Source organism: Nothoprocta perdicaria, unplaced genomic scaffold, assembly GCF_003342845.1.
Source record: "Nothoprocta perdicaria isolate Ctin4 unplaced genomic scaffold, notPer1 scaffold_18, whole genome shotgun sequence".
Classification (NCBI taxonomy): Eukaryota; Metazoa; Chordata; class Aves; order Tinamiformes; family Tinamidae; genus Nothoprocta; species Nothoprocta perdicaria.
This window is the reverse complement of record NW_020454982.1, coordinates 7025923-7045621: the sequence shown is the minus strand read 5'-3', so window position 1 is coordinate 7045621 and position 19699 is coordinate 7025923. Positions and strand designations below refer to the sequence as shown.

Sequence of the window (19699 nt, the reverse complement as noted above, 5' to 3'; positions counted from 1 at the left end):
TGCAGTTTGTTTGCACATGTTTTTTTTTAATTTCAAGGTTTGTTCTAGTCTCGATACATGTGTGCACAACACTGCAGACCTTTTGAAAAAAATCTACTACACGTGTGGATCTTGGAAAGCAAATACCACAATGCATCCATCTTTAATGGTGCTTTTTACTGTCGAGACGTACAGCTTAAGGCATCCTCACTCAGTCCTTTATTTGTGATAACCATGTTTAGAAATTATACATTAACACCTTTCTGGTTTGATAAGAACATTTGTAGAAATAGGTGCACTTAGTTAACTTATGCATTGTACAAATGTACTATAACAAAAAGAAAAGAGGAAAAAAAAGGTAGATGTTGGCCGTGGTTCAAAACATTGAGTCAGCAGAAGTGTCTCATTAACTTCTATGAGTTTTGGATCAGGCAAATAGCCAGTTCGATTGCGTTTTTTTCTGTCTTCCTCCCCTGCTGGTCTTGACTTGCTTTGATTATTTATCTAGCCAAAAAAGAAGTTCAGTGATTGTTAGACAGTCCATGAAAAGCAATAGGCTTTACCACATTGCCTTTTTAACTTGAATGTAATATAAAGCTTCAAATTTGAAGTATCTGTATTTTAATGTTTTTGCATATCAAAAATGAGGCAATTTTGCTCTTAAAAATACTTTTTATTTATTAAACAGTGGTTGGGCCCAAGCCAGTGATTCTCAAACTGTGGAGAATGTGGAGGCTGGAGAGCAAGATGTCTGCAGAAAGTCCTGACCAAAGGACTTGAGCAAATTATTTGTATTGTAACTTAAAATGGTTCTGTAGTTGCTTGTCTAAATAAATGACACTCTCATTGTGACTTTGTGAAGGAAGTGCAATCAGAGAACAAGTTAATATTCCTGTTCAATTACATTGCTGCTGCTGCTACATCTTCAGTGAAGATACCATCTATATTTATCTTTGGGGGAAAAAAAAATCAGGAATTATTTTTAATGCCTCTCCTAAACAGTGAACTGTATTGCTTATATTTTAAATTTTACATGAGCTATGTGACAGAATACGAGGAACATTTTTCCTGGTGTTTTTGATATGAAAATGCTTCTTTGGGAATCTGTATAAGAGTCATAGACGTTTGAGAAATACATATATAGAGATACAGTCTCTAAATAGACTCTGGCTCTTGTACTAAATATATTTATTTACATTCAGCATCATAAAAAAATTGTTTCTCTTTTCCTTGGTTTTAGGAATGAGAGTTCAGGATTTAGAAGCGAGATCGCCTCACCTTATGCTCCCAAGATATGGACAGAGTCTTCTTGAGGATGCAAGGGCTGAAATAGCAAATCTGTATGTTTTCCATATTTCTTGTTAAAATATGTGGTTTTATTTAAGAGAAAACATTTTTAGAAATTATTACTTTGGAAGATGTACATCATATAGTGAAGAACTGTAGCTTACTCTACTGTAACTACTTTGTTATTAAAGAAAATGTTAATGAAAAAGGTATTTGGAAAGAGGTTGCCTGGAGAATCAAAATCTCAAGGTTGCAGCCTACTAGAAATATTAACCTGTGACCTCTGTACTGTTTTCTGCTTTTTTTTAATCACATTTTCTGGGTAAATTCCACCGTTCAAGGCAGCTTATCTGAATTGTCCTTTCTAAAATTATCTAACCCAGAATAAAAGCTTAAATATTACTGTTCCTGCTATAACTGTTCTAGCATTCTTTAGTGAGCTAGTAAAGGAGATGTCCTCTCCTGAATAGACTTGGTACCAATGGATTAGGGTGACTTGAGTATATAGACTGCAAGAAACCACAAATAATGTAGATGTTAACAACTGGTTTCTGCTAAACAGGCTAAAATGTTATTCAGGCTGCACAGTGTTATGTAAAGAGTATTATGGTGTTGCTGCTGCTGTCTGATAATATGTTGAAATCTGAGATTTTTTCATTGATCAGAAGGCTTCACAAGAAGAACTGTAAATACTCCAGTTGTTTCCATAGCAAGTTTAACTCTTAAATCTCTTAGGATGAATTTAAGAAATACATTTTTTTGTTGAACACTTCTAAATGATTGCTCTCGACTACTTAGTTTTTATTAACTACCGGTCAGCTTTTGGAACATAAGGTGCTTGTCCTTGCAGAGAGTCTGTGATTGAGTCACAAAGGGAACACATTGAGGAGTTAGAACATGCCAGAGAGATGCTTGGGAATCAGCTAAGGAGGAAAGAAAAGGAAATTGAAGGATCTCTCTTACAGTTGAAGGAGCAAGAAACAAGCCAGAGGTACTGTGAAAAATACAAGTTGTCAAAGAGCATTGTTGTAATGCTTTTATTTAGCCTTAGTAGTTGCTTCTCCCTCTTGCTATGTTTTTGTGAAACTAAGTTGAAAAACATTTTACTGAGTGGCCATGGAAAGGAGATGAGTAAGAAAATACCAATTGTTTTGGGTAAATAGGTAAGAAGTCCATTTTTGTCATTTAAGAGAATTCAATATCAGGTGACTCAGATTCATCTGAAGGTCATCTTAGGAAATTTTGATTTCATCCTAACTAATTTCTCGCTCTGTGTATATAGGATATTTCAATAATATCTCAAAGTAAAGATTTTATTATTTGGAGATACTGTGATACATATCTCAAAGACCTGTGTTGTGTTCATTTTCTCTAGATAAACCTATGTATGTGCAGCAGCCAGAAACTGAATAAAACCCCTAAACTGGATGCTCACCATCCTATTTCTCTTAAAATTTTAAGAGTTTTATAGTAAAGATAGATTTCAAAATTCAGCTTATATGAAGTCAGTCTGCAAAAATAATGTAGAATTTACGTCTAGAAAGTAATGTACGTCTCAAATTACGTACAAGAAATCCATGGTACTTAACGTAACTTATGGTTTGTTGACTCAAATTTCTTGTTTGAAATCTGATAGAAGATATGTGAAGTGTTTAAGAGTTACATGATCAGGGTAAGGACCCTGGGGAATAGGATGGAGAATGTCCACTAGTGCCTACTGAGAAAAATGTGCGTTCCATAATTTCTCCACTAAAATAGCTTACCGAATGCAGTTAATACCCTTATTTTCCAGGATATATTTTTCTATACTAAAAGAACCAAAACCAGAGCTTGTTCTTGGTTTAAGAGATAAAGGAAAGAATATAACATATAACCAACATGGAATCTTGTTGATCCCAAAGCCCTGCAAAATGAGAAATGTGTAGTGCAGTTTGGTGCTTTGCCCCTCTGTCCTTGCGCATCATCTAGATAGATAACTAGGGCATTGGTGTAACAGTGTTAGAAAACTATTGGTTTTTATTTTGTAGAGTAGATGGTAAGTGAGGCTGTGGTGGTGTTTTGTTTTGTTTTTTTCCCCCTTCTGAAAGTTTGAGTGCCACTGGTCCAGTCAATATAGCAGTCAGGTCTCTAAGAAATTTCTACAGACTGCAGGTTGATAATTTTATCCTTGCCCTACTCATATGGAAATAGAGACAAGATTCAAGGGATGTGGTTTAATTAGGCCTCGATTTTATTAGCTTAGCCATCTGGGAATTACTGGCATAAATTTGTACAGTGCAGGTCATGATCTTTTCTTTAATCATTTCCTTCTGGTATAGTTTGCTGTCAGCCCCCCATTCCACACAGCTGGTCCCCAGCCCATTACTGGGACCCCATTATATTATTTTAATCCAAATGATACAGGCCTGGAAAAGAGATTATCTCTTTGGTGTACTTTAGACATTAACCCCTAGCATAATTCTTAGCTCTTTAAGAAGTCACTTTCTCCTAACTCCATTTCCAATTTCAGACTCTTTAATGCAGCTTTAAAATAAGATTTAGACTGGAAGGATAGGGTTTGTGTTTCTTATTTCTATACTTGGGGCAGAAGGCCCCGAGAGCTAAATCAGTATGTCCATGAGCTCATGGTACTATGTCCAAGAGGAGCTCTAAGGTCTGCTCTTTTTCTAACTTTTATTCCAGCTCTACCTCCATTTCTCAGGGTTCTAAGGCCCAAATTTTGGCTTTTTGGCAGTAGAGACAATATTATTGAGTGAGCTATCTTAGTACAGCGTTAGTCTTATAGATTAATCTAGTCTTATAGATTAATTAGTCTTATTTGATTAATCTTGGAGCAAAATATTATCTGTATAAGAGAGGAGTTGCTTTAGATGAAATCTGTATAGAGCCCCTATATTTAAGCTACATCAGAATTCCTTGGAAGATATTCTGGGGGCAAAATGGATCAGCTGCAGGAGAGGAAGATGTTAGTAAATACCCTTCCTCATGGACATAACCTGTTTGGCTGTTTGGTGACTGTCTTTATGGAAAGCCAAAGGGATCTTGTGCAAGTAACTTGGCTTTTCCCATGAAATTTGAAATGATTCTGCCAGGTGTTAATGGCAGCATCTTTATCATGTGCCTGGGTGCATCAGCCATTTATTAGATATGTTTTATTAAAAAAAAAAAGCCTGAAAATCCTGTAAAAGTGTTATGGAGAACAATGTGATTGCGGTGGCCTAAACAGAGGTGAATTTGTGATGGGTATAATGCACCAATATGTGAATAGCCCATGGTTTTGGTATGCAGAATCTCTGAGAAACAACTTTATAATTATCAGAATTGAACTAAATCTCCATAAATAGTACTTTTTCACTTTTGCATTTGAGGGATGGACTTGATAATATCAGTATACCAAAACCCACCAAATAATTTTTCATTGAAAAAAAATAGTTAATGTTGATAGTCAGGAGCCATGGGGTTTACATCTGTACATCATAAATTTCACTATCATCTGCTTTTTTTCTTTTTTTAACTTGGGGGAGAAAAAAAAATCCTCCTGCTTAAAGAAGAAAGAAAGACAAAGCCTTTGAAGGCATCAGAGCCTTTTGTTTGATGTGTGGAACAAGATTAATAAAATTGTGCCACTACATTAGCTTTAAAATAGCTAGCATGAGATAGCGATGCTGTCTTGACTCACCGCAGCTTTAATTTATGTAGAGAACATGTTTTAGACCCATGATTGTTTTAACATGGTGTTAAGGCTGTTTCTTAGGGAGGATCCCAGGTTTGTGAGTATGTTTATCCTCTGTGTAAGGGCAATTTACTGGGCAATGCCAAAACACCATGGGCTTTGATATTTTAAAGAATAAGAGAAATATATTTCGTGTTCTCAGCTGGTTTACAGATGTGTAAGCTTTGTAGTCCATTTTCTTGCTCTAGCAGGGCATCATGACAAGTTTTCCAATATCTGTCTAAAAGTATTGGAAGAGGTGACTTCCTTCAACCACTGTAGATACTATTCTGACATTCATTACATTTTAAATTAATAAATAAAAACTCTTGTGTACTTCTTGAAGTGGCCTTTTCGATATGAAATCTGCCCCCAGAATTTCTTGTAGAAAGCTGATTTGTGAGAGATTTCAACTTTTTAAGAGAACCTGTTTGTCATCTTAAATCTCCTTATGCTTTTTTTTTCTAAATATGATTTGAAGGTTAAACATCCGGGACAATGTGGAAATGATCAAGATCCATAAGCAGCTGGTTGAGAAAAGCAATGCTCTTTCAGCAATGGAAGGAAAATTTCTCCAGCTTCAAGAGGTAATTATTACTATTTGGTCACTATGTTCTGTTATTCTCACTACTGTGCAAATGGAAAACAAATATACACAGATTGTGTTTTGAAATCAATGTTAAATATGTGATAATATAGTAAATACACTGAACCTGAACTATCTCAAATGTGTAGTTAGTTTTGCCTTGAAATTACTTTTTTCAGAGGTCTAGTAAGTCTTAAAGTTTTTGTAGAACAGCCTCTGTTTTATGGCTATCTCAAGACTGCCTGTCAAAAATTAAGGTCTGTTATTTAGTCTTTTAACTGTTTAAAAGTACCACATGGATCCTATGCCTGTATTCACTGCTGCCCGGGAAGAACACAGAACTATTTGTCATCTTCTGTTAGCCCTCTTGAATCGGAGGCTGTGAAAATCCACCTTTCTCTTTATTGTATTTTAGCCTTCTGTTTTCATCCCCTTGCCCCACAGTTGGCAAGACACTATGACTGTACTCATTTCTTTATATTTTTTTCTGAAAATATATTTTTTTCTCAAAACATTTATTGCTGCTACCATCATCCTGCTGCTTTAGCACTCCAAGACTTTTACCCTAAGATTTTTGTTCTGTTCAGGTTTTGTTGTGTCTTTCTCCTACTACTTTTTGTCTTGCTCTGCTTTCGCCTCACTCCCCCCCAGTCTAATACCTATATCTTCTGTACCAAAGCAGCTCTTTTGTTAGTAGCTTGAATTTAATTTCATGCATGGAGTGAACTACATAGAATATAAGATCTAGAGGAGACAGGTTTCACATGGCTTTCTATGTTGTTCAGTAGAAAATAATACCTGAACTGTTCCATTCTAAATCATATGCAACTTTTCGGTAATTTACAGCAAACATAAGTTCTTATGTCTCTCTACTGGCAGCAGCTGAATAGAAACACATGCCTAGGAATCAAACTGATATTTTAATATGATGGTTCTAATATTCACAGTCAGAGCAGGATTTTTTCAAATGCATGAATGATTTCTGTCTTTCTGTATTTTTCACAAGATAATGGATACAATAATATTTCCATTTCCAGTTAAATATGTTTGAAACATCTGCTAAGGGTATCTAACTAAATGCAGATAACTAAAATCAGAAGTTTCTGCCTTGTTACCAAACTTTGTTATTAAAGAATTATTCTGTGTGCAACTGAATTAAGGAGTTGTGCAATCTACTTAGAAGAAAAAAGGACCTTGAAAATTATTTTGATTACATAATTCATATTACTGGTATACTTATGCATCTTAATTGTAGACTTCTGGAACTGCAGTATGAAATAGGGTAAACATATACAATTACCATTTAAAATACGGTAGAGTTAATTGAACAATCACTGCACCTGTTGATTTCAGAAATGTAAATGAAAAATAGATTTGAGTTTTGTATTTGTGCAATTCTCCTAGATGGTATACATTTATTCTCTTAAGGGAATTATTTCTACTTGGCTACTATATTGAGGCATGTTTTCCAAAGGAACAAAATCCCAGACTAGAAATAGTAAACTAAAATCATCAACGTAGCTGTTACCAAGGCCCTGAATCTCAAAATATTTCCAAAGAGAACAGAATAAAAAACAACCGGGCCATGATGGAAAAAAGTACTGACAGAACAGTCAAACAAAATATTCACAAAAAGAATTTATCTTGAAGGGGAGGGAGGAACAAGGAGGGTGAAGCCTTAATCTCTTTAAAGGTAATGAGGAAGGATATATTCTCTCCAACATGATGGAGAGAGTAGAGCTACTGAAGGATTAAATGACGCTGAAGTGAGGGGATCTTTCAGGAAGATATTAGAAGTTCCAAGAAGATGTTACTGTACATGAAACAGATCACAACAGATCACTGGGGGAGATGCAGCATCAACCTGAAAGTGAAATCAAGACATGGATTGTAGTTTTGTTTGCAAATTAAAATTATGGAAAGAAGAGTGAAATGGTCGATGAATGACAGCCTTACTATTTATATATAATTAGTAGGTCAAAGTAACGCAACTTATTGAAAGAGAAAAGAATTAAAAAAAAAGGAAGAGGTTGGGAGGTGAGGAAGAAAAGTCATGTTCCCTTGGGTATTTTCTGGAGAGTTGAGACTCTGCAAGGTTTGTAGTTTTGAGGAAGAAAGAAGGAAATTTGGAGAGTCATGTAAAGAAAAGAGTATATATGACTTATTTGTTTGAAGAAGTTACTGTATTTCAGTTCAGCCATACTGCAGAGGAAGAAGAGCGGTGAAGAAAGACTGTTACAAAGTGATGAGTAGTATACTTGATGATCTTTCTGGGTTAAGACTTTGCTAGATGATGTATTCTTCAGAAGATTTTTCTTACGAAGAAATGAGATATAAGAGGCTGCTGATTTTTGTTAACTTTTTTTACACTGCGTGTGAACCTAAACATCTTGCACAGATTCACATTCAGCTTCTCCATGATGCTACTTCCTAGGAATGCCAAAGCGATCTGAAAAATATGAAGCTAACTTTTTTGTGATAATTAACTATTACCCACTTACATAGCAGATGTATAATTTTTTACATAAAATTGTTAAACACAAGAGTGGCTGCTGGACTAGTTTTTCAAATCATTTGTGTGAGTGTGATTTTTGTTTAAATTCATAATTAAGTGTTTTTAAACATTGGAAAATATAAAAAGTCTAATGCTAACTAGTATTTTGGAAATACAGGTTCTATCAGCATCTCCTGTTCAGTATTAAAATTGATTAAATGTATAATATAATGCTTAATATAATCCACTGAAGTAGATCAGAAATGTAGGTTTCTTTTATATTTTTATGAAGTTACTGCTGGCAGGGAAATATAACCAAGTGCATAAGAAATATGGAGCAATTAGATATTTATATCTATGGGTTAACAGAGCTGTAGCGAGTTCTGTGATTAACATAACTGTGGTCAACATTCATTTTTTTCTTGCTACTGCAGTGTTTTTGGTCAGTATGTCTAACCACTGTAACCACAGGAAAATCTTTTAATTGTTTAACAGATGTATTTCTTGGTCCTTTTCAAGACTGAGCTGAAGGTTTAATGTTTGTAGGAGGATCGAAAACGCCACCTCCTCCTGGCCTTGTGTAATAAAAGTTTATCCTTGAGTTTCTTAGCTCAAGAGTGTCTCCTGTTGACCATATGGAGAATGTCTTAAATGCTGCCAGAAAGGACCCCTGGCTGAACATGCAGAGATTTGTAACAGTTTACTTAGCATGATTTTTTTCAATCTCCAGCCGATCTCATCATTTTTTTCTTCTGTTTGGTAGAACCAAAGGAATCTGAAGAGCAACCATGATGCTTTAATGACAAAAGGTGATGAACTCAATCTGCAGCTTAAAGAGGAACGTTTAAAGTGCTTCCGTCTTGAAAAAGAATTGCAATCAGTGAATATTTCCAAGCGAAGGACAGAGGAGGTGAGATGATAGCTCTCTTGGGCACAATCTGCTTTAAGTGCTCTATCTCTCTCTGTATATACATATGTATATATGTATATGGGTAAACATCATATAGGATAAGGATGGGATAGCTTTCAAACAAATTTTCAAAGCTGGCATAATACACACAATGATGTCAGAGTTTTAAAGAACTGAACAGAAACAATCAGAATATTTTTGCTGTTTATTCAGCAAAGACTTGTTATTCTCAACTCCATTTAAGCAACATAAAACAGCCTAACTTGGCCAAGCAGAAATCTAGTAGTGAAAAAAGTGTTATTTTGAAAATTCTAAAGACAATTGTATGGAAAGAACAAATGAAAAACATGAAAATGTTTGTAAAGTGCTAATGGATCATGTCTATAAATTCACTGTAATCTTTTTTTATGCTGTTGATTGCTTAGAACTTTCTTCTTCATTTTAGCTACAGGATAGAATAAATGATCTGGAGAAGGAGAAGGAACTCTTAAAAGAAAACTATGATAAGCTGTATAGCAGGTAAAATGGGGCAGGGGGGATGTTTATATAAAGCTTGATTTCCAGTCCTGTTTAAAATTTGATTTCCCATCAGTGTGCACCTGCATGGGCATATGCACATGGGTATTTGTGCACTTGTGCAAATATCTTAAGACAATTCCTCAAAGCAGTATGTGTATATGGAAAATGTTACGATATTCAACCAGTAGTTCACCTATATCATTGAAACATGACAGCCTTTTTGCTGGTTGCTCTAATACTCTTCAAATTGTATGTTATTTTTTTTAAAATGTGATTTAAGTAGAATTCAATAGATTTTAGACATTAAACCAATAAGCTATCATCAGACTTTCTAGTATTTTTTTAGACTTTTATCAGACTGATTTCTCCTTTGAGACTTTTTTTGTTTATGTCAAAAAAGTCAAGGAATGATGAGTAAATATGATAGTGCTGTTGAGTATGGTTTACAGTATTCTTGCAGTATGTGTTTACTTTTTGGCACTTTCTACTGTGAAATTTAAAATTATAAGACCTGTGAGTATATATAGCTTTTAAACTTTCCAATTATGTTATGTAGCAATTGTATAATCACAAAATTTAGAGTCCTGTGTAGAAGACTCATGACTTGCCAAAGTTTGTTGTGGATTCCTCCAAAATCTGTTGACATAAGTACTTGGAATATTGGTTTGTCTTCTCCATTATTATGCAAAGAAATGACATTTACTAATATATCAAGTTGCAATCTTGGTTCAAAAGTTTCTTTTCTTGGTTTGCAAATTGGAGTGGGACAGGTGATAAGAAGTTTAATTAAATTCAAATATTGCTCTCTCATAATGCTATCATCTACCAAATATTTTTTCCCGTCGAATGGGCTGTCTTTTTATATACCCTATGTAAATTTTGATTGTTGTTCCATGATTCTATTTTACAGGTACTAAGAAATTAGAGAAATGGAGTATTTTTGCTAGTTCTGTTGATTTTCATCAATGCAAGCTTACTACAGCATTGTTTTTGCTATCAGTGGATAAGCCAGTGTCCATAGGGGCCAGAAAATTAGTTGATTTTTCTATAGTATTTTTAGGGGGTAAGAAGGGAAAGGCTTAAATCTCTTCCCTTGCTATTGTCATTGTCTTGGAAAAACCCTTTGAAGTGTATGGGATTTTTACCAGAGTCAAGACTGCAAAATTTTATCTGAAGAATTTACAAAGAACAAGTATGAATTTGTCAGTTGACTCTTATTATTTAGTCAGTATCCGAGAAAACAATTCGTTTGGATAAAAGGTTTGTAGGAATTGTTTTCATATGACCTTGTAATGCAAATTTAGTGATGCTCAGACTCCCTCCCAGGGAAACAGTGCCAGATGTGGTTGACCATTTATAGTTAACCAGATGGCTCCAACTCCAAAGTACAGTAAATGTACAAGAAATTCCACATGATTTCAAGTGAGAAGTAATCTTAAAATTTGAGGGAGGGAAGAGATAGAAGTGGACTCAATTCAAACTGACCTAAGCAACTGAACTTTAGCATGATATGTACTCAGGAAAATCCTGTCTTCTGAACTGGTCTTGACGTAAGCATGTCCAGATTCCAGAATTGGATTCATAATAGCTGCTAATGACTTTTCTGCAGCATAATCTTTTGAAAAAACGAGATGATATGTAGCTACACCTTTTTGTGAAGTACCTGTATCTAAAAGTAGTGAATGTGGGTAACTAGATAGCAGGCTTATTAAACCTTGCAGACTTGTTTCAGAAGTCTGAAAACTAAGTGCATTTGTATCTTCTCTTAAGATGGTTGGTTTCCTTTTGTTTGGTAGTCGGTCAAACTTCAGAGTGCTGTGCAGTCTTCTATCTCTATGCAATATCATAATAAGGATTGTAGGTGCACTGAATTATCTTCAAAATTATAGAAGAGGGAAATATATATTATTCTACAACCTGGAGGCTTCAGTTAGACCATGGTTGCTATACAAGGCATTCTTCACACTATCATATAGTGTCTTCATAGACAACAGTGTAATATAACTATGTAAGATGCAGGGTGGGAAAATAAAAACACCAATCTTTCTGCAGATCGCAAAGCAAGAATATCAACTCTTGCCAAATATTTTGGAGTATAGAATTTATGTTATGGTATGTTTTTTCCTTTAATCTTCAGAAAAAAATCTGACATCTGTGTATTCACAGCCATTTTATGTAGTCATAGACATAGCTTTTAAAGCAGAGGCAATTCCCTTTCAGTTAACCAAGCTGAGTAGTTTGCCCTTCTGCCATATATCTCTCTCTTTTAGGTATATTTGGTTGTAGTTTTTGTTATATAAAACTCTAATATATATATATTTATAAATATTATTTTTAAAGCAATGTCTTTTCTAGTGAGCTTTAGTGAATAGGTGAGGAACTAGCTCGATTTTTTTTGCATTTTTTTTGCCTTTTCATTTAAGCGAATAAACTATTTTTGATTGGCTAAGGTTAAGATGAAGGGCGTAGTTGCAGTCAATAAGAATTCAGCTATTAAATAATAATGTGAAGGTCATAATACTCACCTCATAAAATATACAAAACCACATTGCATTATTTTATTTTTTTTAACCTATTGGGAATTATACTGTAAATTATTGAATATATTTGCTTTTGCTTCAGTCAGAGTTGCGCATTTTACTGTGGTTTCACCAGTTCTGCTTTTCAGTCTGTAATACTGCAGACAGCTTTGTAGTTTACAACTAAATAATGTGTTACAGGAGAAACAGTATTTTAATTTCCTTGCCCACCTCCTTTCTTTTATATCTTCGAGGAGGAAAAAGATTACTTTTATATGTACTTCTTAATCAGTATCAGAGTTGTTGTTTTACAGTATGAGAACTGTTGTCACTTTGTGGTCAGTGTTTCTTTGAACAAGCGACTGGCTTTAGGCTCTACATGCTTCACAGATTTAAAAGAAATCAGGTGGGTAATCGCAACTCTCTACATTAAGAGGTTTTGTATGCGGAAAGAATGGTCTTGTCAGTTGTCAGTTGCTGAGGTTTGGAATTGTGGATTACTCTGGAATACACATCTGAATTCCTTTTCTAGCCCCACAAATGTTGCATGCTGCCAACTTTTCAGACTTTGGAGCTCTAAATTAAGGCCAGTTCCTTTGCTCATCCCACAAACTCTTTCATGTTTTGTAACCGCAGCCTGAGAAAGGCGCCTTGGTTTCAACAGCAGCAGACCAGCATATGTTTACTTAATTCCTGAGACATGATGACAGTGGTCTTTGTGCCACTAAAAGCCTTTTTCTTTATTATTTTCAGTTGAAATTGATTACTAAAAGTTTTTCACATGCCACATATTTTATTACAGTGTCTTCAGTGTGACCCATGAACAGCAATGGAAATTAAAGGAACAGCAACTGAAACTGCAGATTGCTAAACTCGAGACTGCTCTCAAATCTGATTTAGCAGACAAAAATGAAATCCTTGACAAGATGAAAGCAGAAAGAGGTATCTTTCTGAAATAACCCTCACTTTGCCAGGAAGTGAGTATTTCCTGTTGCAGGCAAAGTTGTATTTTGCAGAAAAGCCTAGTGCTTACTGTAGGTGAGCTGAAAACTGTCTTTTCAGTGCATGGTGAAGAGTCTGCTTAGGTAATGACTAGCTGTCGAGCCACAAAAATGGTTCCAATACAGGTATCTATTTTCGAGTGAATTTTGAATTTTATGCTTCTGGTTACATGAACGTTAACTGTGATAATGTAAAATTTAAATAAAAGAACAGGCAAGGAAGAAGCAGAAAATATCTTTAGAACCCATTCTCAAATGTAGCTTCCTTTGTGTGAATAATCTTGTAGGACTTTGCCTGCTTTGTGAGTAATTTTTTTATGGCTATGGCTCCAGTTGAGCCCGTGCATAATTTTGAGGTTCTGAGTTAGATCTACTGACTTGATGTATGAGATGAAGTATGTAAGTGCTTGATTGGATCAGAGGGATTGTTTGCAGAAATAGCCCCAAGTGATACTCAAAGACATAATATGCCTTAAGCTGTTTTAATATGAAGATATGACATGGATACTGTCATTCTCAGTTGACTGAGCTCCACTGACATCTTTGGGTGGATCCTCCTGCTTGTTGGACAGTGGCTCTTCAGTTCCCAACTGTTTTATCTACAGCCCCTCTCTCCATGCACGCACACCTCCTTCCAAAGGATATTTGGAGTAAGCAGTAGGCACTGTGTGTTCATTAAGGGTACCTAAGAAAGAAAAATGAATTAAAACCCTTCTAGACCTAAGTATTTGGGATTAATTTACAGCTTTTTCCTTTTTTTTCCCCCCCAATCAAAACTTAGGCATTCTTTGCTGCAGCTACATACTTTACATTATCTGTCTTTGCTGCCCCCATGTTGAGCAGTAAAGATAAATTTCAAATGGTCCCAACCTACAGGCTGCTTAGTCATTTCTCAAACTGTGTTAGATATCTTAACCTAGATATTTTGAATTCTGCTTCTATTAAAAGGTCTACAGAAATGGAGGGTTAATGTTAGAAAACAAGTGACCTGAGCTTGCTGCTGTCAGGAAAAAAAAAAAAAAAAAAAGTAAAGAGAAGATAGAGAATCTGAGGAGAGAGACCTCTTCTTATCCCCAGAGAAAGTGCCAGTCAGACCTCTTTGTAGCTTAGAGAGAAGTAATGTTGCCATTAGGAGCCCTCTCCACACTCTGTGCCTTTATTTGTGGGATACCTCCTACCCAACAGACACAGATCCTGGATTTATCTGGAATCAATTGCTGATAAATGTTTCACAATCTTCTATCAAGGCTTTCTCCCTCAAAACATCCCCCAAAAAGCTAGTTTTGATTATTTCCTTATTGGCTTTCGCATTGGTAGCTGCTAAAGGTTCTTACTGCATGCTCTTCGCAATTGCATAAATATATTGCATTTTCCTCCCAACTGCAGAGAATTAAACCTTACTGGCAAATACATGTTTGAATTGAAAGTGACTCTTAGGGAGTCCCAACATGTGTCTGAGGGAGGCTACTATTTGTAGGAGCGTTGGCATTTCAGATGATTCGTTCTTAGAGAAGATGTCATTTGATATATAAACACTATGGAATTAAAATTAACTTGATGTCAGTTTTCTTAAAACATGCCCAAACCCTTGAGACTAGAATGTCAACTGCTACTTCTTGCTGAGTTAAAAACCTCAAAACTGAAAAGCTGTTTTGTGCATAGAAAAATCGGTAGCTGTGCATCGTACCCTGAGGGTGAGCAGAAAAGATTTCACCATTAAAAGGGTTTCATGGGCTATTTTCTCAAAAGGAGTAGGGTGTATTCTCAACTAAGTAGTGGGTTTTTTTCTGACATTTAATTTCTACTAATGCATATGCTACTTGTGGAGGCTAATACTTGCATATTAGGTACACATTTGTGTCCCTTGGACCTAGAATATGAATTTACAGTGTTTAAGGATCTGGGTTACAGTCTAGAGGATATGAATTGCAAGGGGAAGGACAGTAATGGGAAAAGTGTATTTTTGTCCCTTAGAAACTTGATTTTAGAGAAAAGCTAGTATTTAAAACTTCTCTACATGAAAGAAGTAAGGTTGTTATAACAATGAAATATATAAGGAAAGAAGATTGTGCCTTTTTATCCATGCAGCTCAATCAGATAAGAGTTTTCTGTGTCACTGTTATCATTTGATAAGACAAGTAATTCCATTTATAGAACAAATTCATTTTTACGTTGTTTATACAGAGTTAATATGACTAAGTTCATGGTTTCTACAATTATTGTTGAACTAAGCGGATTATTATATTCTTTCTCTACATATAAAGACCAAAATGAAAAGCTGACCCAAGAGAACAAAGACCTGCACTTACACTGTCTGGAACATAAGCAACAGCTAGAAGAACTGAGGAATCACGTGAAGTTCCTCACCAAGGTGAGCTCTATTTCTGTTTAGAAAATGTCCAAAAAGCCCCCCTGCTCTGTTTTATACATAATGCAAGTACTTCTCTTAAAAGTAAAAGAATGCAGAAATATAGCAGACTTTATTTATTCATGATAGCAGGCAAAATGTCATGTCTAGTGAGAATGCATCTTGTTATTCTCAATGTCTCTTTCCATTATTCATTCATTCACATCCAGTAACACCTTTTCATTGAGTTTTTCTGTTTCAGGAAAGTGATATTGAAGTGGCAGAACTCCGAGAAGCTCTCTTGCTCATAAAGGTAACTTTGAAATAATTTATTTGCATATATTTTTCCCAACTTTGACCCTTGCACGTTTTCTGCATGATGCTCAGGATTTTCAAGGGGTATGTCGTTTGTGCATATTTTGGCAGCTAATGCTTTAAGCTTGTATGTGTGCATTTGTCATTTTTCAGTTATGGTGAAGCGGAAGAAAAAATTGCAGGGATGTAATTTACTTAGGGTTCTGTACATATTTCATTATAACATCAAAAGTGAATTAAACCAGACGTGAAAGCATTTTCTGGCTTTTTCACAGTTAAAGGAATTATTACCACTTGTTCTTATGCTTCCTTTCTGTAACACTGTAATTTGTTCTTATGCCTCTGTTCTGTAACACTAGCAATATTTTCTTTAGTAGTACTGTAAGTTATGAGTACATGTTCTAAGTATGGAAATGCTGAAAATACAAGAACCATGCTTAGCAACTTTTCTGTCCATTACAGAGAAAAACTATGGAAAAGTGTTTTTGTGTTTTGAGGTTATGTTTACACAGGTTGTAATTCTTTTCTATGTAGCAAAAATGAAAATGAAACAGGGAGAAGAGAAATGAAAATAAAAGTTTACATGAAAATCTCACTTTTGGCTTCTCACAGTATTTTCAGTGGCTTGAAGAGACTGATTGCTTTCAAGCTGCTCTTAATTGGTTCCTGATGATAATAGAGGACACAATGTCATCCTGATGCTTATTAGTATACCTCTTTTGTAACTTTTACACTGTGGCCTACTCCAAATTTTCAAAATTGGCATTATTGTTTTACTAGTAAAACAGTAATTTACTAGTGTTACTTTACTTAGTAGATCCAGAATACTATTCCAATGCTACATTTAATCATGCACAAATGTGTCTGATTCTTTCACAAAAGTCTGTTCCAATATTTTTTTCAAATTGCTTCAGGTTCAAAAGCAGCAGAAGAATGGAGACCTTAGGATTTTTGCAAAAGCAGAAGATGGCATCCATAAAGATTTGGAACAGTCCTTGCGGAATCTGCAGTTAACACATGCAGAAACAGTGCAAGAACTTGAAAAGACAAGAAATATGTTAATAGTACAGCATAAAATTAACAAGGATTATCAGGTACTAACCTCTTCTCATAGCGAAAAATAACCCAATAGTAATATTTTAACATTTCTACCACTAGAACTTGTTTTCCCTTAGGAAAATAGGAAGTGATAAGTTAGACTTGGAAGTTAAGCAACAAAGGCGGTTGTTTTTTTTAGGTAAGGTAATGCAAGATTTGCTGCTGTTGAAAGTAATAATAAACCGCTAGGAACATTCACCTGGAAGAACAGAATTGTGATAGTAAAGAAAAAAAAAATTTGTATTTTGAAATTAGAGTAGACTGTTGTTGAATTGTTACTATTTATGCAATATCAATACAGACAATCTTTTTAAGTCTTTTTCTTCTTTTATATACACCTTTTTTTCAGACTGAAGTTGAAGTAGTGACGCAAAAGATGGAAAGTCTACAGAAAGATTATGAGGTAAAACTGGAACAATATGTCCACCTTCTTGACATTAGGGCTGCTCGCATCAGAAAATTAGAAGGTATTTTTGCAATATCCTTTCCTCCAATCTTTACATAGTCTATCTGCTGCAAGTTATCCTTGCAAGAATTAAGTTTCCTACCTGGAGAACCCTTTTATTTCTAAAAGTAATAGAGAAGTCAGGTCTTTCATAGAAATTTATCTGTGTGCTCTTCCCTTAACTTAGATGCTAAAGCTATTAATCAAAATGAACATACCACTATCCACTGCAGCTATTCCTGAGTTTGGATAAAGCTCAAACTTTATATATATATATATATTTTAAAAAAACTATATATAATCTGTAGTCAATCTCTTAATGGGCTATCCTACAATTTCATAATTATTGTGTTGCTGCAAAGTATATGAAAAATCTTAAATGCTTTTTTAATACATTTAAGTGGTGTGCACGAGACCTGAAGGATACCTTCCAAAGCCTAATGTGGTAGCAAGTTTAACTTTGTCTCCACATGACATCCCCTGTACTACAGGGTTGCATGATGATTTGTCCTGATTGTGTAAGCATGTATTTTTCCTTATTTCTCCAGCAATTAATACTATTTTGTATACTTAAGCTGTATATATACATGTGCTAAGCCAGTGCTCCATATCATCATAGTGTTATTTTGATTAATCTGTAATGCTTCTGCATTCTTGATTTTTCTAAATGCCTCATAGTCTTATAATTTTTAGGAGCCTGTACTTAATTTTGTATGTATTGAAGAAGCTGGAGATATTCTTGGTTGTTGTCAGTGTGCTAATTGAGCAGCAGTTGTATTGTTTCAAATATGCAATTATTTTGGTAACACTTTAAAAAGATGTCATATTGTAGCTCTGCTTTGTTTGTTGCAGCTCAACTAAGAGACATTGCCTATGGTACTAAGCAATACAAATTCAGGCCAGAAATATTGCCAGATGATCCAGTGGATGAATTTGATGAAACTTTACATTTAGAAAGAGGAGAGAATCTTTTTGAAGTTCATATTAGCAAAGTGATGTTTTCTCCTGAAGCTGTGCAAGTTTTTGGTGCCGAGGAACCTGCAACTTTTTGTACTTATGCATTCTATGACTTTGAACTTCAGACAACCCCAGTAGTGCGTGGGTTGATTGCATCCTTTGACTTCACTTCTCAGTATCTTGTGCGAGTTGATGACTGCTTCTTGCACTATATGCAACAGAACAGCCTCACAGTTGAGGTTCATCACGCGTATGGCACAGATTATGAAACAGCTGCTGCATGTCAACTGAAACTGCATGACATCCTGGAAAACAACGGCAGGATCTACAGCTCAGCGACTTTAGTTGGTAACTAACATATCAAAAGTCTATTTGGTGCAGTTGGGCAATACTGAAATCATATATTAATACTTCAGAAACTAAAAATGGTTTATGCAACATGATATTTCCTCTTAGGTAGATCAGGGTACATTTAGAGGCCTGTAACTGCTTATTCTTTTCAGTGTCAAAGATATGGCTTAACAAGCCATTTCAAAGGGAAATTTAGTAATCAAAACTGTCTGCTACTCTGGGGGGTATTTTCACCTCTCAGTGCACCAAATGTTCCTGAACTTTAATTTCCTTAATATTGAGTAAAATAATGAACCTTATTTAATTCTATAATGTGGACAGTAAATGTTGCAGATGACAAAATGAAACTATTTTCGTCTTGTGTTTTTAGACCTAGTAGGACCAGCAAAATTCCTGCTAATTCTGATGTAAATTAAACATACTAAGCCATTCAAATTGTCATGGTGCACTGTCACAAGATCAGTTAATACTGAATTTGTTGTGCTTCTTAGCTTGTGTGTTTGAGTTAAATTCTTCAACATGGAAACAGAAATTAATCATACGTGCATTTTTTTTTGCTTAGGAATCAATGGAAACATCCAAAATTATGGTACCATAGAGTACTGGATCAGGTTACGAGTTCCGATGGATCAAGCTATTAGACTCTACAAAGAAAGGTCAAAAGCTCTGGGGTATCTAACATCCAATTTCAGAGACCAAGAGCAATCATCGCAGGTATGTTTGTCTTTGTCCTTAATAGTTTTCATGAAATACATTGTTCAAAATTACTTCTTTTTCAGTTCCAAGAACTTACTTCAGTTCTTTATATAGCAAAGGTTAAGAAGCTTAAAGCTTCTTGAATGGAAAAATACCAGTTGAATGACAATTTTATCATATAAAGAGTTCAAGAACTAGCTGAATCATGGCTTTGCTAAAGAGACTAAGTCTTAAACCAGTTATTAATTTTTACTGAAATTGTCAATAACCTTGTGGCCTGAAAATTTGAAATAATTATGTGATTAATACATTTAATTTCCTTAAGCTGTAAGTGTCAGATTTTGTTAACACTTGGCTCTATTACAATACACAGGAATGTTAAGCCAACTCAGTGTCAGATTACTGTTATAGGTTGAGTCATTTTTAAGAAAGGTCTCAAAGTTAAAGTTTGTGTGGGAAGGTCGTATTATTTCACTTTCCCTT

General features: G+C 34.9%; 1 protein-coding gene across 5 annotated transcripts in view; it reads left to right on the top strand.

Moving 5' to 3' along the window:
- Positions 1-19699, top strand: part of RPGRIP1L (RPGRIP1 like) — a 51901-nt gene that overhangs the window by 7922 nt on the left and 24280 nt on the right. For 4 of the 5 annotated variants that reach the window (XM_026036562.1, XM_026036561.1, XM_026036563.1 and 1 more), the window contains exons 5-16: positions 1220-1319; positions 2117-2257; positions 5460-5565; positions 8822-8968; positions 9414-9487; positions 12809-12948; positions 15272-15378; positions 15617-15667; positions 16584-16763; positions 17117-17234; positions 18065-18517; positions 19083-19234. In XM_026036562.1, coding sequence (XP_025892347.1) covers positions 1220-1319; positions 2117-2257; positions 5460-5565; positions 8822-8968; positions 9414-9487; positions 12809-12948; positions 15272-15378; positions 15617-15667; positions 16584-16763; positions 17117-17234; positions 18065-18517; positions 19083-19234 — 1769 coding nt within the window. Of the gene's footprint in view, positions 1-1219; positions 1320-2116; positions 2258-5459; positions 5566-8821; positions 8969-9413; positions 9488-12808; positions 12984-15271; positions 15379-15616; positions 15668-16583; positions 16764-17116; positions 17235-18064; positions 18518-19082; positions 19235-19699 lie in introns of those variants that run through there. The other variant, XM_026036566.1, reaches the window with a different exon arrangement.